Source organism: Phalacrocorax aristotelis, chromosome 8 (genome assembly GCF_949628215.1).
Source record: "Phalacrocorax aristotelis chromosome 8, bGulAri2.1, whole genome shotgun sequence".
Taxonomy (NCBI): domain Eukaryota; kingdom Metazoa; phylum Chordata; class Aves; order Suliformes; family Phalacrocoracidae; genus Phalacrocorax; species Phalacrocorax aristotelis.
In genome coordinates this window covers 24,975,077-25,001,435 of record NC_134283.1, presented here as the reverse complement: position 1 = coordinate 25,001,435, position 26,359 = coordinate 24,975,077, and the positions used below count along the sequence as shown (strand labels likewise).

The 26,359-nt window shown below is 39.1% G+C and overlaps 1 protein-coding gene across 7 annotated transcripts; it reads left to right on the top strand.

The window, feature by feature from the left end:
- Window positions 1-4: 4 nt before the first annotated feature.
- FBXO38 (F-box protein 38) lies at window positions 5-24,934 on the top strand. 7 transcript variants are annotated; one of them, XM_075102066.1, is made up of 22 exons: window positions 5-114; window positions 2,838-2,979; window positions 3,839-3,956; window positions 5,169-5,256; window positions 5,643-5,808; window positions 6,154-6,291; window positions 6,598-6,735; window positions 7,156-7,249; window positions 7,676-7,806; window positions 8,088-8,258; window positions 8,518-8,660; window positions 9,511-9,733; window positions 10,336-10,455; window positions 11,535-11,714; window positions 13,506-14,225; window positions 17,213-17,313; window positions 18,994-19,096; window positions 20,157-20,323; window positions 21,524-21,669; window positions 22,477-22,580; window positions 22,848-22,961; window positions 24,296-24,934. In XM_075102066.1, exons 2-22 carry the CDS (start codon window positions 2,955-2,957, stop codon window positions 24,472-24,474), a joined length of 3,369 nt encoding a protein of 1,122 aa, XP_074958167.1. In that variant the 5' UTR covers window positions 5-114; window positions 2,838-2,954; the 3' UTR covers window positions 24,475-24,934. The 7 variants fall into 7 exon arrangements, with proteins under 7 accessions (XP_074958167.1, XP_074958164.1, XP_074958168.1 ...); XM_075102063.1 differs by having other exon boundaries at window positions 11-114; window positions 3,823-3,956; window positions 5,093-5,256; XM_075102067.1 differs by having other exon boundaries at window positions 47-114; window positions 3,823-3,956.
- Window positions 24,935-26,359: the final 1,425 nt, after the last annotated feature.

Below are 26,359 nucleotides of genomic sequence, written 5' to 3'. Positions count from 1 at the left end.
GCGCCGGAAGCTGTAGCGGAAGCGTGGTAGCGCTGGCGGAAGGGGAGGCGCCGGAAGCGGCTGCCGGGGTGAGCGCTCCCCCCGCGGCCACAATACCGGGCGGCAGAGGGGCAGGTAAGGGGCGGCTGGGCTGGGCTGGGCTGGGCTGGGCTGGGCTGGCGGGGCGAGCCGAACCGAACCGCGGTGAGCTGCCGCCCCTCCTCTCGCGGCGGGTGGGCCCGGAGTGGCGCTGCTGTCCCCCGTCGCTGGCCGGGGCTGTTGCCGCCCGGCACCGGCGCCTCGGGGCGGCCCAGCCCGGGGCCGGTGAGGGCTGTTCCCCGGTGTGACAAGCCCTGAGGAAGGCTGCTGTCCTCCCTCCGTCGCGGGAGAGGGGGCGGCCCTAGGGCTTCTCTGGAGGGGCGTCCCCCGCCCCCACCCGGGCTTGAGGGCACGGCGCCCCCGGGCTGGCCCTGGGGAGACCTGCTGCTGTCGTATCGCTTGTCCAAGCAAAAATAAACATGTTCTTTTTTTGGTTTGGTGTTTTGTTTTTTGTTGTTGTGGGTTTTTTTTTCTTCTTCTCTTAAGGAAACACCCCTCTTAAACCAGCCCTTGCCAGGCCGTCCCTAGCTCTGTTCCCTACGTTTTTCTCTGAAGCGGGCCGCGCGGGTCTCCCTGGGCCTTTTTTAAGCTGCTTTTTAAACTACTGCTTATAGTAGTTTCTGACCGAGAAGGTAACACATCAAGCTGTTGTGTCCTACAAAGACGCCTGAATTTATTGAGCTGGGGAGAGCAAAACTCTGTTTTATCAGTTTTCTTAAATATGTGAAAAGGTGGGTTTTGGTGGGGGTTTGTTTGGTTTTGATTGTGTTGGGGTTTTTTTTTGGTGTGGTTTGTTGTTTGTTTGGTTTTTTTTTGGCAAATGGAGTCACCTTCCTAATGTAGAATGAGATGTTAAAGCTGCACGCATTAGCTCAAAACAGTATCAGGAAGAGAATGTATTTTGCAGAATCTGCTGCCTCATAAGAGACTAGGTCATTCTTTTTCCCCTTTACTTAATGGCAGAGGCCAAACTAAACTACAGCCCAAACTCAGAGGGCAGGTTGTGCTTGTTGCATTTAAATTTTACAGGATTCTTTCAGACCTTTTCCTGATATGCTGGTCTGTTTGTTTATATCTGTGTTTCTCTTGCCTTGTATCGTAGTCCTTTCAATGCCATCCTTTAAATACCGCTGTATGGTACTCCATCATGTGTCTGCACCAGTCTAGCATTTTTTTGTACCCTGCTCTCTGTTCGAATTGAGTCATCAGGTGACATTCACTGGGAGTCCGTGTAATACTTGTTTTCATCAGAATCCAATCTCATAAGAGGTTTGAAGTCAATTTTGGGCTTTGTGAAGTTAAACAAAATTACAATGCAGTATTACGAACATACTAAACCCTTCTGGTGGGCACCAAAAAGAAGGGTAATATGCATACAGGCGACAAACTCAGCGTCTAACTTTGGCTGGAGATTTCCCAGCCAATCCAAAGGAGCAGAGATGTGTGTCATGTTACTCACAGGTACAGGGTGCTAGTTTAGTTATTTTAATATCACAATTTTTAAATAAAATTGATTATGATAACATATAGCTGTTAATTTGAACTGCATAAGAATGTGTGAAAGCACATGTTTTTCAATAATTTGATCACCGTGAAGCTATCGATAGTTAAAATTTTATGCCAGCATATAAATCTTTTGTGTTGGAGAAGGCAAAATTTTTCTTATTCATTTTGGTGAGGTACCTTGTTTTTCTTAGTTGCCACTTCCACATGTGAAGCAAACACAGTGGTGTATTTACATCACGGTGAATGCCATACCAGATGCATCTGTGATTAGTTTTCCAAAATCTGTCTTTTTTTAAAGCTGTTTCTCCTCATCCACTGAATTTTGGTATTCAACCTGTTAAACAGGTTTACTGAGTTACCCTGCTTACCAGAAAGCATTCCTCAGCTAAATACCAGTAGTGAACAGACATTTCTCATGCCTTTCAACAGCATGAGGTGTTAACTAAGTTATTCTAATGTTAATATTGAGTTCATATTTATTTTATTTACTTATTTGTTACTTCTTGGAATCAATTTGTATGTTTTTAAATGAAATGTTGCTATTTCAGTCCTTCAGTGCCTGTATATGTGCTGTAGGAGCAATGTAGACATGAACACATTAATTCAGTAAAGGGAAAGAGAAGAGGATATTCTGCACATTGCTGCTGGGGCATGGGTTTTGATCTTTAATTAAGCAACCTAAATATTTTATTTGGTATTCTAACCTCTAAGAAGAGCTAGTTTGAGGACCTTTAATAGGGCATTTTTGGGGAGGCTGTTTTTTCTAAAAGGAAAGTTCTTTATTTTTCTGCTAGACAGAGGCTTCAGGCTTTCTGTTTCACTGGAAGATGTCTAGTTGGTATTTGCTTGGTTACCTCTAGTCTCCGCACATCTCTCTTGTGATTTGTCTTGATCAACTAGTGTGTGGATGGTATCTCTGAAGACATTTTATTCGTGCAAAAGAATTGATTAAATCTGTGGTGATTTTCCTCTTTGTCAGTGTCCCTTAGCTCCAAGGGACTTTCTAGTTTATCTTATAATAGTCAGGTTATGTCCGAGACCTCACGTGTGAGGCACATTGTAAGTTGTTGGAAGAATTTTTTGATGTCTTAGTTAACTCAATTCAGCTGTATTGGAGCTTATCTTTGTTGGCAGATTTTGCTGTTTTTTTCAGTAAATGAAGCTTAACTGGTGTGTCCTCCTTTACTCTCTGTCCCTTTTCTCTTTCAGTCGCACTGAATTTGTGTAACACTGTGATCATTTCCTTTAATCAGAAATCATTGCAAATATGGGTCCCCGGCGGAAAAATGTAAAACCATGCTCAGTGAACAGGGAAGGCTCCGAGTCTACCAAAGCTGATGAGCCAAAAGATTACATGAACCAGCTTTCTCATGAAGTGCTTTGCCACATCTTTAGGTGAGCGGCTTGTCAGCAGTCAATTTATTATTATTATATTGTTTTCTATTTTTTTACCAATCTTACTTGCCTTGAGGCTTGTGTCACATAGTATTCAGACAGTATAGATGTACTACGAGTGAACTGGTGGATAAAAACTGGGTAAAAAGGGGTGAGATTTTTTTTTTCAGTCCCAGAATTCATTTGGACTCTTTGAAAACGTCACGAATGGTAGAAGTGAGTGAGTGATTTAATTCTATTCACCAGTGTGGGGTAACAAGTGTTTAAATGTTGATTTTGGTGCAGAAATGTATCTCAGGTATTACATAGCTGAGGTGCATGGTTTGAAAATGTTGCATCTGCTTCATAGTGTGCAGAAGGGAACTTGGATGAGTGTACAGTCTTCCCTACATCACAACCCTTCTCCAAGATATTAACTCGTGCCTATTATATTCAAAATATAATGTCTTCCTGTCAAGTTCTTTAAAAACAGGAGCTCTCCAAAACGTTTGCAAATTGAGCATTCTAGTACGTACTAGAAAATGAAAGTACCCACGTAGAAACTATTGTGGCAAATGGTTTGGTCAGCAGTATTCATTAGAGAACTAAATAATCTCTCCATTTAAATATTATATTTGTACCTTAAATATCATATATTCAGTGTCAAAAATTGGTGAGTCATTCTGCTTAGCAAAATTTCAGACTTTATTAGAGTACAGTCTGAAAATTCTGTTGAATTAATGTTATTAGGTGTTAGAAATATATGAATTTGTGTAGTAATGCTTTGGATGTTCTTTAGTTTGTAAAAAGTCAAAAAGGATCCACCTTTGATAAACCAGAGGAGTGTTTTTTCCTCTCCCAAAGGTACCTTCCCTTGCAGGATATCATGTGCATGGAATGCCTGTCCAGGAAGCTGAAGGAAGCAGTCACTCTTTATCTGCGAGTAGTGAAGGTTGTGGATCTATGTGCAGGCCGTTGGTGGGAATACATGCCCACTGGTGAGTACTGCACTCGCTCAAGATATGGCATTAAAGTGGTATTGAGCACAATTGCCTGTGCTATCCTGGTATTTATAACGACACATGCAGGGTAAATTTTCAAAAGCGGTAGGAGGAGTTAGATGTTTAATTCCTTTTGGCTTTTGTGAGATTTGGGTGGCTTCCTTGAGTATGTGGTTTGGAATATTTTTCTCTGTGTGTGTGTGTATATATATTGGATATTACTGTAGCAGAAATGGGGATTCACTGTAGCAATCTGTAAATACAATTTGTGTTTGTCTGATTATTGTAAGGGAGTTAATCCAAGGGTTAATCCAAGAAGAGGCTGTTTGCATGCAGGCAGGAAAAAATACAATGGAATGAGAGAGCAACTCATCTGCCAACACTTAACAATGTAAGAATAAATAAGTTTTGATGTCACACCTCAAGCCATCTTCAGATCAATAGATAAATTTGGCAACCTAGGTCAACCCCGTGAGTATTAGGATTTCTGTTGGATTTAAATTACACTACTGGGATTTGCTGTGGGAAGAGAGCTAAAGTGAATGAATTTTAAAAGTCAGAGGATCTGCAAAGTTAGATTTATTAGGACTGATATCAGGTTAGACCTACCCTAAGATAGATGTAAATACAGGTAACATACTAGTTTAAAATCCTTTTTACGTGTTGTCTTATGTTGGAATAAAACAAGCCTTTGGTTTTAGAGACTGTCGTATTTCTTTGAGAATTGTGAGCTGTGGTGAATAGGGATGTACTGCATATAACTGATCCAGCTGGGCGTTTTTGAACCACGTGGTTGATAAATGGAATTCTAGGAAAGGTAGGGACACAAAGCCTGGCAGTCTGCAGAGGTGCTTCTGCAGTCTGCAGAAGGGAGAAAGTATAGTTAATCCTGTAGCCATGAAACTCCACTGAAGGAAACCTATAGCAAGCCTGCAAAGTTCAAGGCAGAAGAGTGTGTAGGTCATGATTTTCTAGAATCCAGAGATACAAGGCAAGCTATTGCTTCACAGAGCACGTCTTTTGACACTGTAGAATTTATACTGCCATATAAAGAGAACATGTATTTGGCTTTCCCTTTACAGCTAGGTGTCCCCCCCGTCACACAAATACCAAATCTGTTGTTGTCATCTTAGGTTTCACTGATTCCAGTTTCCTAACGCTGCTGAGGAAGATGCCAGACATTGAACAACTTTATGGTCTTCATCCCAGGTATCTTGAAAGACGCAGAGTCCGTGGCCATGAAGCTTTCAGCATTCCTGGAGTTTTAGAGGCTTTGCAGGCCTGTCCAAATCTGCTGGTGAGTGGTTACACTTGAGAGAGAACCTACATCAGCAGCTGTGATGGTGCATGTTAACAGAGCAGAAGAAATGTGGCAGGGACTCATTGCTTACAGGGCTTCATGTTCAGGCCTAGGCTTTGTATTCAGATCTGGCTGATAGTGTAGCAGTTAATTGTGACCATATTTCCACGAGTACTATTTTTAGTTGCACCAGTGGGAATCACAGGTGCTCTCAAGTCCAGAAATTAATTAAAACTCTGATCTCTCTGCCTTTAAAAGACAAGTCTTGCTACAAATTCAAAGTGAAATAACATATGGCATTATGTATAGTGTGTTATTGAGAAGGTTGGAGGATATTGTTGCTTGAACTGGTGTTAAAGCATTTGCTTTGCTTCCTTTTCCAGGGTGTTGAGACCTCTCATTTAGAGCTGGTGGAAGCTATTTGGACATACATGCCACAAGTTCACATTTTAGGGAAGTTTCGTAATCGTAATGGTGCTTTTCCAATTCCTCCTGAGAACAAGCTGAAAATTCCTATAGGAGCTAAAATTCAGACTTTGCACTTAGTCGGTAAGTGTGGTAATGGGGAAGTAGTTGACTTCAACACAGGTGAATTTAAAGGCTTTGAAACTCTGCAAGATTGTAATTATTTTTAAGAGAGGGAATTTGGCATGTGGTGTTTTTGAAATATCGTTGCTATATATATGATAGGAGGTCCAAAGGCAAATTCTAAAAAACTGTGTTGACAAACTGAGGTGGAGAACTTGTGTTTAAAATGTTTACATCTTTTCTCACATGCCATGTAGCAAAGAAGACTTCTTTTTTAAATCCAGAATGTTAATCCAAATAAATTTTTCCTAGAGTTTATGGTTTACAGACTTGTTTAAAATATTTGGTTTTTTTATGTATTATTAGGGGTGAATGTCCCTGAGATTCCTTGTATTCCAATGCTGAGGCACCTTTATTTGAAGTGGGTGAGACTCACCAAACCACAGCCTTTTAAAGATTTCCTTTGTATCAGCTTACGCACTTTTGTCATGAGGAACTGTGCCGGTAAGAGGGATTCACATACGGAGGGGATGTTTTAGCATGCAGGAAATATACTAATTCTGTTAAAGCTGCATAGGCAACAACTGTAAATGGAAATCTTAAAATACAAGATTCTGAAAACAATTAGCATTTAATTCATGGTGTTGGATAGAAATGTATCCCTCTCCTGTACATTATTTGGTGCTATGTAGTTCTGTTGACTTCTTGACCTAGATGGATACATGTGGACATTTTTTAATTCTTTAACGAGATACATTCAAAGTTGTTAATTGAACAACCTTTTTGTCTGTATTGGTTTGTTCTGTGTAGGACCCATAAATTCTTTGAAGTATGTTCCCCTAGTGACAGGCCTAGCTTCTGCTCGAAATCTGGAGCATTTAGAACTGGTTCGTGTTCCATTTCTTGGAGGACTTATCCAACATGTGGTAGAAGATAGCTGGAGATCAGGTATGAAACTTCTTATCCATCACACATAAAATGAGCAAAAAACCCAAATAAAAATATTAGCAAATACTGGAGGCATGGGAAGCTCATCATTTTTATCTGTTCCTTATCCCTTCTTGATTATTATTTTAAAGGTATTAAGTTGGAACTATGGTTATGGTGCTAAATATAGCTCTGCATTGAGATTGTTTTGATCTTTCAACTGCAATTAACTCTTGACTGATAAGCTAACCTTCCAGTTACATTTGTTAGTGAGTAGCACTAGCAGGACTGGACGGGAGTTGGCTGCAAATAGGTGCTTTCTTGATTTGCTAAAAAAGATGTGTTTTGTTCGTTCACTTGCCAAGTCAACACTGATGGAAATGTATAAGGCTTAAGGTTGTGATCTGTGACTGAAGTGAAAGGATGTTTTTTATTTGTCAGGTGGTTTTAGGAATTTGCACACTATAGTTCTGGGAGCTTGCAAGAATGCCCTTGAAGTGGATCTTGGCTACCTCATCATAACTGCTGCACGAAGGTATGGCCCTTTAGATCTACCTTTTCCCCCTTCTCCTTTTTCAGAGTAAGTGTCTTACTACGGAAGTCCAAGAATGTCAAAGAAGCAGAACAGCCTTCAAAAATTAAAGGAATAAACATTTAAACTTTACATAACAGGAGTATTCCATGGTTGAGAAACTGGAGTAACGTCTGTTTCTGAATCACTTTGTGTCATAAGCCTTCTTCTTAGACCTGTATCTGAAAAGTGTGGTGCTGTTAGTCTCACAGCTATATTGCTATGTAACTGCCAAATACTGCCATAGAGATAGAACAAATATCCTCTTAATCCTGCCATTGTTGAAAGAATATTTTCATTTTATTATGGGAGGGCATCTTCTTGAGTGGTTTCTATGGCAATTGTGTTTTGGTATGCCTTTTAATAGGAACAATTCTTAATTGCATTCAGGTTGCATGAAGTGCGGATCCAGCCTTCCTTGACCAAAGATGGTGTGTTTTCTGCTCTGAAGATGGCTGAACTGGAATTTCCACAGTTTGAAACTCTTCATCTAGGATACGTTGATGAGTTTTTACTACAGTGTATGACATTTTTAATATACATAAATTATTTGACAAATATAAGGATTACATCAGTGATATGTTTTCAATCCTTTTCTAAGAGTGATTAAAAAGATTATTAACATACCCATATTGAGGCTGCTGATCTCATACAGCCAAATATGTTTTTCTTCAGTTCCTGAAATTCTTACTGAAATTGGGGAAGTCTCAGCGTTTTGGACTAAAATAGGGAGTTAGAAATCATGCTATAAAAGGCAAGTTTCAGAAATATACTGCTGTGTTTGTTGCTATCTTTTTCATAGGTAAAATGACGAACGGAGACTTGGTGAAGTATGGCTTGGCTGATGTGGTTGAAAATCCGGGAATTATTACAGATATTGGTATGAAAGCTGTAAATGAAGTTTTTTCTTGCATCAAGTATCTGGTCATTTACAACTGCCCACATCTACATAACCCAAATAATTGGATCACAGGTATTGCACACCTTTGAAATTTTAGAGATATATGAATTGCTGTGATGTTAGAACAGAATTTTTCTGCTCATGATACTGCTTGTTCTAATTCTTAGTAATTTCAGTAGATGATACTTGGTTTGGAGCCATAATGGTGCTGGTAACAGTCAGAATGGGGATAAAGAAGGTGCCTACTCTGAAATCTGAAATCTGAAAAGGGTATAATGAAAAATAAGTGAGATAGGAATCCTTCAGGAAATGCATCTCTTCTCTTCCGCAGATCATTCAAGGTGGACCCGACTGGTTGACCTCACCCTGGTGCGATGCCATGCAATAAAGCTTGATTCTTTTAGTCAGTTCATTGAGTTATTGCCAAGCTTAGAATTTATTTCCCTAGACCAGATGTTCCGTGAACCTCCTAAGGTGAGTCTTCCAGGGAATGGTTTTGCTTTTTATTGTTGCCAGCTGTTATGCATTGTTTAAAAGCTGTAATTAATTAAACAGCTCGGTAAATAAATTACTTTGGTTTGCAGTTGCTATTGTCATGATATGTTAGGGAGAATGATGCTTTTTCTGCGGATGGGAGCAGTGGCAAGTATGAATATGTGACCAGGAAACAAGACTCACATTGATTCTGTGTTTCTGCTGAGGTCTCTGCTGCTGCTTCGTTTTGCTGCTGCTTTTTGTATGACTTTTTTTTCCCACTCTTAGGGATCTGTTTATAATGCTAAGGGTGTTTTTGTGGTTTTGTAGTGGGTGAAATGGTGGTACTGCTCCCCTGTTGGAATGCTTTCAAAGCTTAGGAATTTTATTTCTTCATGTCGTCCCCTCTCCCACACCCTAACACAAATCTTTGTAACAGCTGTTGTAGCATAATGAAAACTGCCTATGTAAAAAACTGTTTTCTTTGATAGTTAATTCTGTCTTGAGGCTACAGTGTTCTGGGAAGACTATATAATCTGCTATTTGTATTGATGTAATATGATCTCATAGTAAATGAAATACAATTTAATAAAGTAAGATTATATGCTTTGTGGAGTTCCCTTCCATTAGGAGTTTAACAGAGTGTAGGTTTTCTGGGTTGCCAAAGTTAAGATGGACCTCTGCAATGTGTAGCCTAAGGAAGAATTAGGGGCAGTTTCCCAGTTCTTCACATGCATTTTGTTCTGCGATCCTGGATACTACTGACAATGCTTTTTCTGTTGGCATTAGGATATGTTGTCAAGATAATGTGTCCGTGTTTTCAAATCTTAATAGTTGCTCTTTGGTTCAGGGCTGTGCTCGTGTGGGCCTAAGTGCAGGCACAGGAATTGGTGTCTCATCTGCCCTAGTCAGCAATCAGAACTCCAACAATGACAATGACAACAACAATAACCACCAGAATAACAATAATCCAAACATCCACCACAACAATAACCAACACCCAAATGACCAGAATGAGGAGAATGAGCTGCAGCAAGATGGTCCAGCTGAAGAGCAGCAGATTGCAGCTGAGGGTAATTTCTGATCTTTGTGAACCTTTGTAGGGAGTGATTTTATTTGCATTGCCACTCATGTAGGGTCGTAGAGAAGATATGAATATATGCTGAAAGCTTGTTGCTCTTTCCGACCCTGGTATGTAACTTTAATCTTTTCTGAGGGCTGCCTGCACATCTCTGACACCTGCGTGCTATCTTTGTATTGTATCTCATAGCTGTTACAGGCACATTACATTCAATTACGCATGTCAGTACAGATGACAGCAATGTAGAGTTTCAGTGGGATACTCATCTGTGAGAGTGCAACATGTTTTCTGGGTTCCTTTGGCCTTGTTATCCTGGTTATGCTGCTCACTGCAGTAGAACAAGACTTCTGAGGAGGAGTGGAAAGTTTGGGAGAAGTAAACCCCAAAAGTTAGGCTGGGGCCTTGGCTAAAGAGATGTAGAACAAATCTGAGAGGCTTTGTGCAACCTAGAAGACTCACTGAAGGAATCAAGGCAGCTCTTCCTTATTTCTTGAGGATTCTCTGCCTCTCTGTGGGTGCCTGTTGCATTCCTCCTATGCTTTTGGGCTCTGTTCTTTCTGTTTCCTTTTCTTGACATTGTCTTAACCTTTTCAGCACTGAATGAGATGGAGGAGGTGGCACAGGAAGAAGAGATGGCTGCTGGGCAGGGCCAGAATGAGCTCCCGGCTCGCAGCCAGGCTGTTGTTCCTATGGAGGTTGACGAAGAGCAAGCAGGTAACTCTGGTTTGGGAAAGAAATTACCTTCTGGTATCCCTTTCTTGTGGGATTAAATTTTTCAGTATAAGTCTGTTTTTTGATGATTTTCTTCAGCTGGGTTGTCTGGTGTGTTTGGACAGCTTACTGCTGTGAAGAAATTTATTCTGTTTTAAAGTCTGTCCCCAGTATTCTTTTGCGTGTGGAGTAGAATATTTTGATCTTAAAGCCTTATTTTTGTGCCCAGTATAATAAAAGACTTGGAAGGCCTGAGTGAGCTTGTCACGTTACAGTGTTGGTGTTAATGGCCTTACTTGTTTCACTGCAGCATGTGGATTCTTTTTTTGCCTTTTTTTTTTCAAGCCAAAACAACTTGTTCCAGTGTTAATTTGTGTTAGTGACATCATTAATGACACACATTAGTGACATAAGGCAGTCTTGATTTCTTTTATAGCCACTATTTGCTGGACAACTTAATTTTCTGCTAAATATGCCAACAACGTGAAGCTGGATCTGTTCACTTATTCAAGATAACTCCTGAAAATGTTATTTAATTTCATGTTCATTTCTTGTGTTATTGACAGGCAGATAAGTCACTGTGACTGGCTAATGCCTTCGGTTAGTAGCCAAGAGAGGTAACTAACAAAGCACATTTATACTGAAGCTTGATAATTCATGCTTCTCCTTCCCACTTCTGCTGGTGGGATTTAGAAGGATAATTGCAGATGTTCTGACCGACATTGCTGTCTTTGTGGTGGAGGTTTCAGGGACTGATTATAATACATAGTTATGCAGTTACTTGTACTGCTGTGGAAGAGCATTTAAGCTGTCCTGAAGCAGAGAAGCATTACAGAAAACCTGTTTTGTCTTACACTGGGACACACTCCCCCTTCTAAACTAGAATGCTTTAATGCTGAAATGCAGTGTTTTGCTGCTCTTGTATTTGGATTTTAATGAGGAAGCCACAGAATGGGTGGTTAAATTGAACCAAATTCATGTCTTTGTAATTTTTTTCAAACAGTTCTAAAATTTCTTCAGCCCATCAATCCATGCTTGGCTTATTTTTACATGAACTGTTGGCATTCTTCTACTGTTTTCAGGACCAAGCGGCATTCAGCCTGTTGTAAAAGCAGCACCTATTACTGTCCATGATTCGGACAGTGAGGATGAGGAAGAAAGCATTGGGACTTCAAGAGCCTGCATCTCTAACAGCATTGCACAGAATTACTCAGATGGAGAAGAGAAAAGCAGAGATTCAGTGGAAACCAGAGAACCTTCAGGTGTGGAATAGATGGGTTCCTGGGCATTGCTAAGCAAAATTTATTCTTAAGCTTCGGTCTTTCCATCTTGTTCAGTTTTATTTCTAGCTTTGTAAAAGGCATGCTCATTTGTTTGCCCCCTACTCTTTTGTTCCTGTTACAGATCTAGAATGGAGGTGTAAGGAGACATCTGTCTGAGTTCCAAATACACAATCGCTGTACAGAAACACAGAAATAGTGGTGCTGCACTGCTTTGCATGCAGAAACATGCAGTGCACACAATTTAACATGTCTGTGAAACGAAATTTGCAGCTATGTTGCCTGTATGATTCATCCGTCAAAGCATTGCTGCTGAAATCAAATTGTGACCATTGGGGCAAAAACATGAGAGTTGGAGCCATTTTTTTGGTTCATGGAAGCCCGGTGAGAGTGTCTTGAAGGGGACACTTTATGATCAGCTTTACTTTGATGGGAGCTTTGGAGGTTAGAATTCTCAGGGTGATGTTCAGTACTGTCTTCTTCACTTCTGAACAACACTTACTATTAAAGCATGTGTGTATGTGTATATTTATTATAAGTAGTGTATGTATTATGATGACTCATTCAGAGTCAGAGGCCTAGAACTTCCTGGTAGTATGGCAATTATAGAGAGGCATAGAAAAGGACATTCCCTGTTGAGTTTACAGCTGTAAGCCACACATCTCTGGCACTCACTACTGGGTCCAATGCCATATGACGTACGGCTTTTCCAGCGACAGAGATGACATGCTATTTCCTGTAGTTGTATTCTAAGTGAAGTAGTTTCATACATACACAAGAAAGGAGGAAGTTGAAGTCGAATTGTAATATATAAGTAACTGACAGATGAAGTGCATATGGTATTAAGCCTTAAGGAATTAGCCTTAAGGCTAAGCAGTTAACGTAAAAATTCTGCGTTGTGAGGACTGAGAAATGTACTGGTCTAGTACTGGTTTAATTTCTGCAAAGCCTGGGACATGTCAAAGCTACAGTGGATCAAGTATCTTCCTGTTGTAAGTAGCACACTCCCTACACGTCAGCTCCCCTGCTATTTTAGTATGTTTCAACAAGACTGGTAGTTTCAACTTGGAAATCTGCAGAGTGCTGTGCTTATAGTGCAGATGTCAGTTTTGATTTGAGGGTCGAAATAACCTGTGTTTGGAGACAATTTGCATAAACTTTTGTAGTGCTGATAGTGGTGTTTTGGGCTTGATTTAGTGTAATTAGCTGAGAGGTTTAAGACAATAGACTTTACGTTCCAATTGTGATTTGTACACTATTTGCGATGGTTTTTTATTGATCTGTAAACTGAGACTGCTGTTGCTTACTGACACCACTTTCCATACCCAGGAGGGGGAGCTAAGGATTGCTATTGAAACCATAAAATTTAGTCCTAGCTATGTTACTACTTAATTCCTCAGATTCATTCCTCATGTTTAAGAAAACAGAAGCTTATTATCTGTGTGTTTTTAATGTTTTTGTGCTTTGCCCTTTTTAACCAGTTAGCTGCTTTGTGAAAATATTAGCCTGTCTGGCAAATATGTATCTCATTTACTGACAAACGCTCCAGCACATCACTACAAAAATAGCTGCAAGACTTTATAGAGATTCAGCAACTGCTAGAAATATTAATCATTCTCGTAACATGCGAATAACAGCATGGTCCTGACAAGATTTGTCATTGGCTTCTAGGCTTCCTTCTGTTTTACATAGTCTCTGACAGAGTAGCACTTCGCATTTATTTAAACTGTGTATGAGGTTGTCTCATTGTTTGCTCTCGCTTGACCCTTCCAGTGAGCGGTAAAGGCAAGACACCACTGCGGAAGAGATGCAGTGCCAGCCAAGTGGGCCAGACAAAGCAGTTCCATACTGAGGAAAGCAGCTGTGAGAAAGGTTGTCAAGTAACAAGCGAGCAGATTAAAGCAGACATGAAAGCAGCGAGTGACATGCCTGAAAGGAATAAAAGCAAAGATGCTTACCCAGGTTGCAATAATGCTACAGGATCAACGGGAACATCCAGCTCCTGCAGTGGTGTTTCTCCTAGCCCTGACTGTGCACAAACAGCTAATAGCCACTTTGCTGGCAGCAGTCCAGCAATTGGAGATGAATCCAGGCAGTGTGTCTGCTCGCCTTGTAAAAGTGAAGGTTCCAGCGAGAGAGAGACCGAGGAGAGCTCTGTTTGTTCCAGATGTTCCTGCTACAAGCCACAGGACGCACAACAGAGGACTAGTGGGTGTTGCGACGGGGATTGCCCATCCACGAGTGGAGCATGCCGGAATGGACCAAATAGGGGTGGGTCAGATTTTGCACTTAGGACTCTGCCAAAATGTGGGCCTCCAGGAGAAACAAGTGGTGATAGGACTAGTGGGAGTGCCTGTGGGCCTGCCAGTGAGGAGGAGTGCACGGGGTCCCAGAGAAAGAGCTGTGAGATGGAGTATAAAGAAGAGTATCCTCGCCGACCACTAACAAGAGCTAGAAGCAAGCTGTCCCACGTCCCCCTGGTGTCAGAATCAGGTATGACCTATATACATATGTTAATTTTTAGATAAACTACTGTGCTGGCATGAGACTGTATTGAACAACTGTATTGAACAACAGCAAAACCCACAGATAATACTGAAGTTAAACGTGAAGTTTATTGGTTAATAATTTAAAACTAAGTGGTTTGTCAAAAGGACGGAATATTGATGGAACACAAATGGCTGACTTCACTGCCATAGCTAGGTAAAATAGTAGATCTATCTGAAAGAGTGCTAGTGACTTTTTTCTCCGTGCAAGTATTTCTGTATCTGTTATCCATACATATCAAACACTGTTTGATTTACTCATTTGAAAACCAAATGCAACTTCTTTTGACAGCTTCTCTCTTCCTGTGAAGGCTGTTATTCATTGAAACATAAGACTGTCTCCCCCATTAAAATTGTCCCTTTAAAAGGAAGAAGACAGCAGGTACGCTCAGATCTTAGCAAGAAGGCAACAGTTAATAACTGATACTTTATCAGCCAATAAAGGAAGCCATAATTATAATTGAGCCAAGCTTGTGCACCTGCATATTGGATTCTACTTCCAAGTGTATAAGGCATGGTGATCAAACTTGTTGAAAATTGTCTTTTTGTTAATAGGTTCATGCTTCACATCATGTAAAACAAACAAAACAATAAAATAAAAACAGCGTCCTGAAGGGCTGGAATGAAGCCAGAAATGTTGGGAGAAAAGAATAGATGTGAGAGGGGAACTTGCTGTTTCTTCCAAATATACTTGCTTTCCTTGCACACTTTATAATTACCTCGTGTATCCAGGATTCTTTGCTGAGAATATCTGGCAAGAAAAATGAAACTGAAAAATGAAACGTGCTAGTTACTGAACTGTGTGCATTGGAGGTAGAAAAGATTGATAGCAAATTTGTATCTCTGTTAATATGGAATGATTCAAACACAGTATGTCCTAGTGTTTTTCCAGTTTATCTTAATATTCCACTGTTAATGTAACCTAAATCACCTAGGATATTGTTCTGTAGCTAGATGCATCTCAGACTGAAAAAATGATCTTGCTATTGAATTTAAAATGTCTGTTTTTTACCTTGCTCCATTATGACTAGTAATTACTCCACAAAAATCATGGAATCCTCATCCATTACCAAAACATGAAGTGAAGTCAGTCAGATGTAAGTATTAAATTAGGATACCCATCTGAAAGTATCTCTGTTTTCATGTTTCAGTTGTTAGTCAGGAAAAAGATCTGTTCTGCTCATGGAGAAAAATGTTTCAGTATCTCCTATATTTAGCTTACTAACAGCCAGAGCTTTTCCCAGCTCCATAGAATTATGTTTGCCTTTATGCACTTATTTTCGTCTTTGAAGCATCAGATATTAGCTGATGCTTGAGGCAGAATATGAGACTTGATGTGTCATTTTAATCTCTTAAATCGGTATGTAATATATAAACAACAAGGCTTCTTCTACCTGGCTGCTACAGTGCTTTTCTTCACTAGGATAGGATATGCAACTCAGAGTATAACCTGAAAATGCTTTGTTACAGAGTTGGAAATGTTTTTCCATAAATAGACTAAAAATGTGCCTTGAATACAACTGCTTTCTATTAATCTAGCATAATTGACATTGTGGTTTTGGCTCCTGGAACAAACCTCTGCTTGATAATAGAATTAAATTATTTACTCATATTAAACAGTGGAACAAGTCAAATATTAGAAGGAATGCAAATTTAAAAGCATTATCACCACAGAGTAGGTGGCTAAAGGAAGACTCAGGTGTGTGATTTTGATTTTTACTTTAGTAAAAATGCAAGCCACACTTTTTCTTGTAATAAATGGGTTTTTTTAGTTTGCATTTGTAGTGAAGCGAGCTTTTCACATTTCAGAATGTGTGTTATGTTAAACCTTCTGTAAAGATTTCTTGGCCTTGGGCTGCACCTTGAGCACTTCAATGCAAAATCGGGAAGTTTTTCCTATATTACAGCTAGGAAGTATTTCACTGTCTGTAGGTACTCTAGGAACTGTCAAAAAAATTCCCTGGGGATGACAGTTCATGGGTGCCACAGGTTGAATACTTTCAGCCTGTGGATCCCCTAAAGCAGTAGCCTGAATTCTGGAGCTCATAGACCCACTGAATGTCACATGTTAATTAATAGTTTACATGTTTTGGTGGAATTTGATTATGTTAAGTAGGAAAAGGGATATTTAATATTAATGGTAGTATAGCATGGGGTAGTTCATATATAGTCTCTAATATTTTGCACTTCTCTCTTGATTGTGACTCTTTGTGAACATGCCATATGTTTTAAGAAAAAAGTCGAAGGAACAGTGATTTTAGTAAATCAATTTCTCGTTTTGATCTGTTAATCACAGAAAACTAATTCTAGAGCAATTTTTTTTCTTACTGTAGGAAGTAAGGGTGGCCATCTATCATAATTTCTTTTCCAAACCTCATCTTTTAAATCAAGCAGGAGTTTGATGTCACTGGTGCATGAAATGGAGTAAGAAGCAGCTTGGGAACATCAAAGTGTTTTATACCTGGGCATCCTTTGCAATATTAGGAAAAACTTAGTGAAGTAATCAAAAGCATACTTTCAAGTAGATTGAGATTATTTCTACTGTTTAAAACATTAAAGCTATTTTGGTTCTTGTATTTGTCAAGAATGTTCTGTTTGCTGCAGAGAACCAAGTGTAACCTAACAATTCATCATCTTTTCTTGGCTCTGCACCTTTCTGTGATGCTGAACTTGTAGGTTCAGCATTTCTGTGTTTTCATCTATAAACAGCCCACCACCCAGGCCAAGTTATTTAGTGTGAACGGTTTGGAGCAACAAACCTGAAAGTGGTTTTTGTGCCAGGAAAAGAGAGGTAGTCATTTTCAAGCCAGACAGGTATTTTCATTTGCTTATGTAAGAAATATATGTTCTTATTGGATGTTTTCAGCTAGGGGATGCCTCTACTGTTCTCCTGAAATATAAACAGATGAATGGTTTTTCTGGTTTTGTTTCCAGAAGCGGCCAAGCCAAAGCCACGTCAAACCACAAAGCGGAAAAGGACAGCTGACAAGTCCACAAGTACAAGTGACCCGGTTATTGAAGATGATCATGTTCAAGTAAGGTCGTTTTCCTCACCTGCTATAGTTTAGCAGCTGGGGATGCTCGTGAAGAATGATAGAATTATACAAACTTGTCGTCTGTGTAGAACCAGATGAGTTATAACTGATGTTGCTGCTCTCTTTGGTCTTAACCTTGTATAGGAAGTTTCTGTATTAGGTACAGTGATACTCTGACTGGCCTGAGAAGAGCAAAGCGTAAGCTGAAACTAAACTTGAAGTTTGTCAGATACTCGTGGCTGTAGTGCAGCATGAAGTCCTGCCTTCCCACAGTGTCCTTCTTGATGTGCAAGGAAAAAGTTTTCTCTCTGGCATTTATTTTTGAAACGACATGATACAGGCTGCTGCTGTTTAAAAGAAACATGGGATATGTAATTACCTCTGCGCACAGCAACTGAGCTGGTACTTCACAGGCTGGAGATTCCCTTAGTATATAAATAACGTGAGTTAATTCTTCTGCAGTGAAGGTCAGTCATGGAAGGAGAAATCGCAAGGTCTGGCTTACTGTATTGGGGCTGTTTACCCAAGGCTCATATTCTAGCTGCATGAGCTTGCTTCAGAGGGTGACTTTGAGCAGCTAACTTAAGCTTCTCTTCTGAGCTCTGCTGTAGAGGAGCCTGCCTGCATTTATTTTCACCTCTCTGTCTAGTGAAGAACTTAGCCTCCCTAATTTAAGATAGCTTTTGTGAATGTGTCCCATGATGTTTTTCTGGTTACTAGGATGCATTACAGCTTTTGTGATTAGCGTAAAAGATATTTTTGGGTGCATGATTTTCCTTCTTATAATATGCCATTTTATGAAAGAACAGTATTGTGATATTTTGACTTTTTTTAACTATCTGTGGTTACAAGGAACAGCTTAAATTGCTGGAACTGAGAATCCCTTGCTGAATGCTTCTTTTTTCTCTTTACATGTGTTTACTTTGTTTTATTAAAACTCTGTTTAGTTGTCTTTGTAGAATTGGTCAGCTTCATCCTTGGGCTGCTAAATTTTGCTAGAATTTTTAGTGATAAAACGTTGAAAATTCAGATAAAAACCCAAAAAGGTCCTTTCTTAATTGCATTCTCCCTGTGCTTACGCTATTGGAAGTGATTCTGCTTATGTGTTTCTTGAGCTTGATGCGTGCTTTGTTTTTGTAACACTGACAGTAGACGTAGAAGATTAAATAAAGCTTGTATATAATTTTCAACCCTCCGTGAGAGGCTTTCCTCCGAGATAGCACTGGTAAAATACATTGGTATAGGAAGTTCAAACCATGATTCTCTGCCATACCTTCTTGCTGTGTTTAAACAAGAGTTACTGTCCGGAATTGCCAGTTTTTGTCATCCTGGTTGAAAAATAGAAATTGAGTAGTAGAGGGTTTGAAGTTCCTGACAGATAATACTTGGGTTTTCTGATAGAAATCGTGCTTTCTGATATGAGTCCTCTTTTAATCTTGTGAAGTTTCTTTTGTGTTTTGTGATGTTGTTGATCAGCAGGAAGTGTTTTTTTTCTCATTGACATCAGTGGCCTAGTCATCTCAAATATCTGTTGTGGACAGAAACTGTATTATATTGATTAGTATCCAGTTAATAGTCTTCTGGATCTGGCAGTATCTTTTAAAATTCAGTTTATTTAATTTTTTTTCTTTGTTTTTACCCCCTCATAGATTTTTTTTTTTTTTTTTAAATTTTCACCAGGTACTGACTTTGAAATCAAAAAACCTCGTTGGAATCACCTTGACCAATTGTGGAATAACAGATTTGGTACTGAAAGACTGCCCCAAAATGATGTTCATACATGGTATGTAGTTAATGTCATGTGTGCCTCCTCCATCTGGCATTATTAGAAATTTCTGAAAGAATTAAAGACAGTCCACTGCTTATTTTGTATTAATCAGCTGCTTTGCAACAAATCAGACTGATGCTTAGAGCACCAAAATATTACTGGTGCTCAGTTTGAATGCCTCTTTCCTTATAAGTCATAACAAGTTTAATAAAGATTAGTATCTGAAAATCAACAGATGAAATTAGATGACAGGAAGATTAGTTGTTTATTGAAGAGTGATAATGCAATAAGTGGAAGTTGATGAATTGAGCTTCCGAGTACTTTGGGTTTTCTCTCATTTCTTTCTGTTTCCATAGATTATTTAGCTGACATGATGATACTTTCCTCCTTGATATGATAAAAATCTGTTTTAAATTATGGCACTTCAGCTGCCTTAGATTCACATGCCAGGGTGTGTGACTAGTCCTGTATTGAAGCATTGGGTCATTTATTGTTTTCTGCAACATCTACACTAAATAACACGTTTTCTTCCAAAATGAGGTATCTCTACTTAGCAGAGAATGAAGAAATTATTTCTTTCTTTATTTCAGAATACTTCTCAGAACGTATATTAATTTTTAACTAAATTTTTATTACACGAGCAGGGTTGCTAGAAAGGAAAAAGTTTTTATTTTACATTGTGTGGCTCCACAATACTCTACATTTGATCTGATTTTGAAGTCAGTGGTTTTCAATTGTGGCAGTCCACAGACCATTTCAGGGGACTTTGTGAAAGGAAACAAAGGGAGAAAAAGGTTATTGCTAGATTAAATTTGACGTGGTGTTTTAAAAGGGCTCTACTTACAAGTTCACAAATTGAAACTTTGATCATAATGTGGAAGAAATGAACAGCTAGTCTTTTTCTTTGATATACTTAAGTTGCCAGCTATCCAAACTACTTCAGTAATTGTCTGTTACCTACATTACTTGTTTGCCTGTTTTTGTGAAACAGTTGGTTTGAAAATATCTGACAGGAGACTCCTAAGATCTTTCCAGTATTGTATTTCTTTTAATAATTTCATTTGCTGATTTATAGCTACAAGGTGCCGTGTATTGAAACACTTAAAAGTAGAAAATGCACCAGTTGTCAATCGGTTCGACTATGCCCAGTGCAAGAAGTTAAACATGGATCAGGTTCTGGATCAGATTCTTAGGATGCCACCAGAAAGAAACAGGATCATTTATCTTCGTCCAATGCAGCAGGTACACAACCAACTTTAATCATGAATAGATCTGAAGTTCTGCCTGTATTCTTTCACCACTCTTGGCTTCATGTGTTTTTTCAAATAATGCAAGAGATGTAAATATTGCAATAACACAACTCTGAGAAACATGTTTATTAAAACTTTATCCCATCAAGGCTTTTCTTGCAGAATCTGGAACTTGGATGATGCTGAATTTTAAGACTTGATGTTAGCCATGTCCAATATTCATTGCATCAGAAGATACTGTAAAAAATCATAATGCATTGAATTCATTCCAGACTGAATAACTAAAAGTAACTTTAAGAACCCAGATGCTACTAAGTCAGCTTGTAGTTATATATAAGCAGAAGCATGACGTAGGCATAGGTTTCTGAAGTCTATGTCCTCTTAGATTTAGTAACAACAATTAGTGTTTTGAATAATACTTTGCTGAAAGCTGCATCCTCTTTTGATTCTAAACAGTGATGCAAGACAGTTGTGATACTGGGAGCCACCCTTTCTTCCCCCAGGTTATGTGTAGGAGATGTGTAAGCACTGACATTTAGTAAGCTGTTGAGGTCATTTGACAAGTAAATCAGCAAGCTTTATTTTAAGATCCAGAATGTTTTTTTGGCTTTATTGCTCTAACCAGAGCATTCTGTATTAGGCTGTGATGCTGCTTCTCTCATGCAAAGTAATGCTTTTTCTCATTCAGTTTGCCTGACTAACAAGGGAAGGCTGATCTGATGTAAAAGCCAACTTTTCTTTGAAACCAGACCTCTTGCTTTAGCTCTTAGAGGACAGTGGTAAGACTGTTTTTGCCTTATCACTGGAAGACAGTGGTAAGAGAAAAAAAAACCCAAACCCCAGAAAAACAACCCCTCACCCCAAGACAGAGACAAATTCTGAGAAAACGAATGTAGTTTAGACCATTATGTAATTTTGTGGAAGTTTAGTTACATATTAGTGTTGCAAAACTCATCAGAAAATAGACATTTCCCATCAAATTCCACTACCTGAGAAGATTCATTAGCTGAGCTGCACTAGGAAAGTTTTACTCCGCTTAATAGTGTATTTGACCCTGCATGCTGTTAAAATTTCTTTTCACTGGACATGTTCCTGTAGAATTTGGGGGATTTGGTAGATGTCTGCTCTTGTCTCTGAAGTCACATCTCTTTGTTTCTCTTGGTTACAAGTCTTTGTTTGCTGCCTTTCACAGGTTGACACATTGACTCTCGAGCAAAAGATATTTAGTGGCCCTTATCCGTACCACATTTGCATAATTCATGAATTCAGTAACCCACCTAATGTCCGCAATAAGGTGCGCATTCGGAGCTGGATGGACACAATAGCAAATATCAACCAGTGAGTAGTTGCCCTTCAGTAACTTTACAGAAAAGGTAGTTCAACCCTGATTCAGCAGCTGCAGCTTCACTCAAGCAGCAGACTTGCCAAATTTTAAAAAAATGCTTTGTTGATTAGTGAAGGTTGGATTCTGAATGGTGCAATGTAGAATTTCAACATCAACATGTATCTAATGCAAAACGTATTTTAAATAGACCTAACCATATGAAAAATACCGTAGGATTCTGCAGTTCTAATCCATCCAGCAGTAATGAAATTCAACATTGAAGTTGTCAGGATGGCTGAGGAATGTCTTCGAATTTTAAAAAAATTGTTAAAAAAGAGAAAGACTGATTTACTCCAATAAATAATGTTAATTTCTGGGGAAGATGATGTGCAATCAATATCAGCTTCGTACTGAGGAACAAAAAGTCCCAGCAGCAGGGAACTGGATACAGCGGCTCTCATCTAACTGTTTTAACCAGTGTTTTTGTTGTCCTGGTTTTTCACTAAAATGACTAAGAGAGTAAAATTTACTTCTGAAGTTTTGTTTAGTTGCAGCTATGTTGATTGTTCCTTACAGATAGAAAGCTATGCTTAGAAGGGAGCTTAGTTGGTTTCTCATCTAAACTGTACACTCTGTGGTTACTCTCAAAAGGGAAGGGATTGCATACTGGGTTTGTGTGAGGGTCTTGGAGGAGTGTTTCTATGGGTTCAGGCTCATTAAAAGAAAGGTTGTGTAATAGGATTTGCCATTTGGTTTTTCTCCCTCCCACCTTCACATTTCCTATCGCTACTGGCTGTAATCCCTTCCTCCTTCTTCTCTAGAGAGCTTATTAAATATGAGTTCTTCCCTGAGGCTACACGAAGTGACGAAGACCTGAAGAAATACACTAAGTACCCTTGGGGACGAGATATTTACACTCTGGAAGGTGAGTTTATCGAGAGCTGAAAGCTGATGATCAGTCTTTTGCTAAGATAAGTAACTTTGCATCAAGTTACAAGAGACGTGAGTAATAATTCTTGTGAGGGAAGTGGTGGACCTTTGGCACAGAGTGGGGGAATTGAAGGGAGGAGGTGCTTTTCCTACGTTAGAATAACCAATCTATGTGGTATCAGTGAAGTTTACTTGACGAAGGGTGCTGATGCTGCAGGAGTGACATTGTCCTTTTTCTGTCCTCATCCTGTCTGTCTTCTAGGCATTGTGGATGGTGCTCCTTACTCTATGATTACTGACTTCCCATGGTTGAGGTCACTGAGAACAGCAGAACCAAACAGCTATGCTAGATATGACTTTGAGGATGATGAGAGAAGTGAGTAATCTTTTTGATGGGTTCAAAGAAATTTTAACATGTTGCTTGGTCCCAAGCCAACAATGCATTCCTTTATTTTCCTGTTTTCTAATTCTTATACTATTTTTGGTAGTTTATAAATAACTACTTCTAGCAGTGTTGGGAGCTGGATGAGGGAGGGAGTCCAGCAGAGGAGAGCGCCATAGTACTACAACAGTGTATCAGCCAGCTGGAGACCCCTAATACTGACAAAATCTGAGAGCCAATCTGGTGCTTTGCCTAAAAATCCAAAGGGTTTGTCATATCCAGAAGAATGAGTGCATTTAAAACACACAAAACTAATATTGTGATGTGTAGTCCCAGCAATTCGTGTTCTGTGGAGTTTGCTGGCATTACTACTGAAAGCTCAGCTGGACTGCTGCCTCTGGCATTGCTTTATGAAAGGTTGTTATGGTAGGCTGAAGAGAGTCCAGCAAAGAGAAGTGAGGCTCACAGAAACTTGGGAGAAAAGGGGAAAGCACTGGGTTTGAAAACTCTGGGACAGAGATGATGCGGATTAGAGTTTAGGATAGTCATGCCTCTTTCTATTTAGGAGCTTATCTTAGAAAATGTTATAGTGGGCAGTTCCTAGGGCTCAGTTGAGAAACTTGCTTGGTAGCAGGGAAAAACATGTTCTTCCACTACTTAATTAGGGAAAATCTTGGAATCTCGTTCCTTACAGGTATTCTTAATTGACATCGTTTTCGATATTCTTATCTAGCTCCAGCTCAAGGGGATGACACTCAAGAGGATGAGGAATAAATCTCTTTTGGCTATACTCTTCTCTGACTTTTTTATTTTTATTTTATTTGAAACTGATTCATAGACTTAATGCTTGTAGTTCAGTATGTAGTCTGAATTATAAAAAATTTATATTTGATTTAAAAGAGTAATTAGATTAAACATGATGTTAAAGCATAAAAAATACAGAAAAGACTTTTCCTTTATCCTTTGCTTTATCCTTAATTGCTCTTGTTTATAAAACATTTTAAGGTATCACTGAAATGGATAACCTTGAAAGCATGTCAGATAAGTCTCAGAGGGAAGGCTTTGTTATGTGCTGAGATTCACTTCAGATGCAGACATATGGACATAGGCATTAAATGAGTATTGGAGCTATCAAAAGGTTTAAATATGGGGAAGGCAGAATGCCTTCTCTGCTTGAATAATATTCCTTCAACGTGGTTGCTCGATGGAAGATTTTTCTCTTTGCTTTGTTTTCCAAGACTATCTATCTCATTTAATGCAAAACAGATTTACATGTGAATTTCTTTATAGGAAAGATTCTAGTTTTTATTCTTATGTGCCTTCCACAGCTACTATTTACGCACCGCGTAGGAAAGGACAATTGTCTGCAGACATCTGTATGGAAACAATAGGAGAAGAGATCTCTGAACTGCGCCAGATGAAAAAAGGTGTATTCCAACGCGTGGTGGCTATCTTCATCCATTACTGTGATGTCAACGGCGAACCGGTAGAGGATGATTACATTTGAGTGGATACCCTCCCTGACCCGTCATTTCTTCCTAAATTCTCATTGGCGCTGCTGGCCAAGAAAGCAGGTGCATTCTTCCCGAATGCAAAGCATTTTCTTGAAACACATACTTTGCAGTTGCTCTCACACAGTTTGAAAAAGAGTGTGTAGTAAATGTATAATGAAAAGTAAAAATTGTATACTAAGATTTGTACATAGAGGAAACAAAAGAAAAACTTCCTGAGACTTTATTTCATATGTTTATACAATTTAATTTAAATTCCATATTAATGAAGGCCAATAATTAGGAACAGGGAAGAATATTTGAATTTTTCAGCCCATACAATTCATAGCAGTATTTTTTTTTCTTATAAACAAAATCCCATTTGCTGTGTTCAAAAGAGTCATCAGTGTCTCTTTTAATCTGTGCCTTTTCCTTGAGCGTTTGAGAGTCCGGTCTGAGTAAACCTGTTGAGCACAATCTTGTGTGTCTTGTGTGCATTTGTCAAAGACAGATAATTATTCTACAGCTGTTGCGAAGAAGGCCAAAAGCAGAAAAAATAGTAGCAATGTTGGTGATCTGTGGTAGTTTCTAGAGTTCATTAAAAACATTTTTTGGGGGAAGAAAAAAACCACATATTTAGCACCTTGGAAACAGAAGATATGTTCTAAAGTATTTTGTACCATTAGATTTCATTTTAATAGTGTATTTGACTCTAATATGAAAGCTAAGTTGCTAATTGTTGGTTCTGCTCCCTTCAACATAAATCTGTGCATACTAATGGGCTGAAAGCTGAATCTTCCCTTAAGACAGGCAGGAAGAGGGATGTGTAATTGCTTAGTTGTCTGTCAGTACAGGATCCATCTGATTCCAACAGTGAGCTTTCAGGCTGATTTGTGCCCACTGACGAATGCAGATTTTCCATGTCCAGTCAGTATATACTGCTGCTCTTTGCCCCGAATACTTGTTTTTATTGTATAAAGAAAACGCCTCTGGTTCCCACAGTATCCATAGATGTTTTGTGTGTACATCCAAAATGTGCTGCAAGTCCAGTGTACAGGTTTAAAAATGTGCAAGGTAGAATTAAACTAGCTGCCTCGTGCACTCTTAGTCACGTGCCCTGTGGGGCTGAGAGACCTCTCAAAGGCAAATTTGCTGTGCTGTGAAACAGCGTCTGCATCCGTACACAGCTGTGCCTGTGGAAACGCACCTCTGCGTGTGCTGTACCTCCAACTATGGCCTCATCTACCACTCGTAGCCATAGAGCATCAGTTCATACCATTGTACAATTTTACACCTTATTTTTAATAATTTAAATTCTTTGACCTTTGGTATAAATGTGGCTAATGGGGATTTCTATGTTTAGCTCTGGAGAATTGAAGAGGCAAAACTGTTCAACACAGCAAAGCCAGTGTTAAGTTTTCTCTGCCTCTGTTCCTCTGTGGACAGCCTTGAGGTAATGTGGAACTAGAAATGTATTAGATAGAGGAGGAGACGACTGGCGCATAGTGGAAGTAGGAAGAGATTTGGTACAGTAGCATTTTCTCCCATGTGTGCTCTACTCTGTCCACCGGTGGAGTGCTAAATCCCAGATAACGATGCGACTGCTGTTAAATTTGATTTAATGCAAGATCAAAGTTAATGGTTTAGTTGTAACGAATATATTTAACCATAGATAAAATATTCAGTGATATTCAGACAAAACGTAGTCATGACCTTTCCTAGAACTGTTTCAAGTAATCAGAGTCATCGATTCAGTCATGTTTACCATTTTAATACAGCACATACAGGAAAATGTTACTGCGTTTCTAGTGTATGGCACCAGATCCCCATCTGGTATCTCTAACTTAGCCTTTTGAAGTATTTATACAAATAGTGTACTTATTTATATTCAATATTTCTTTC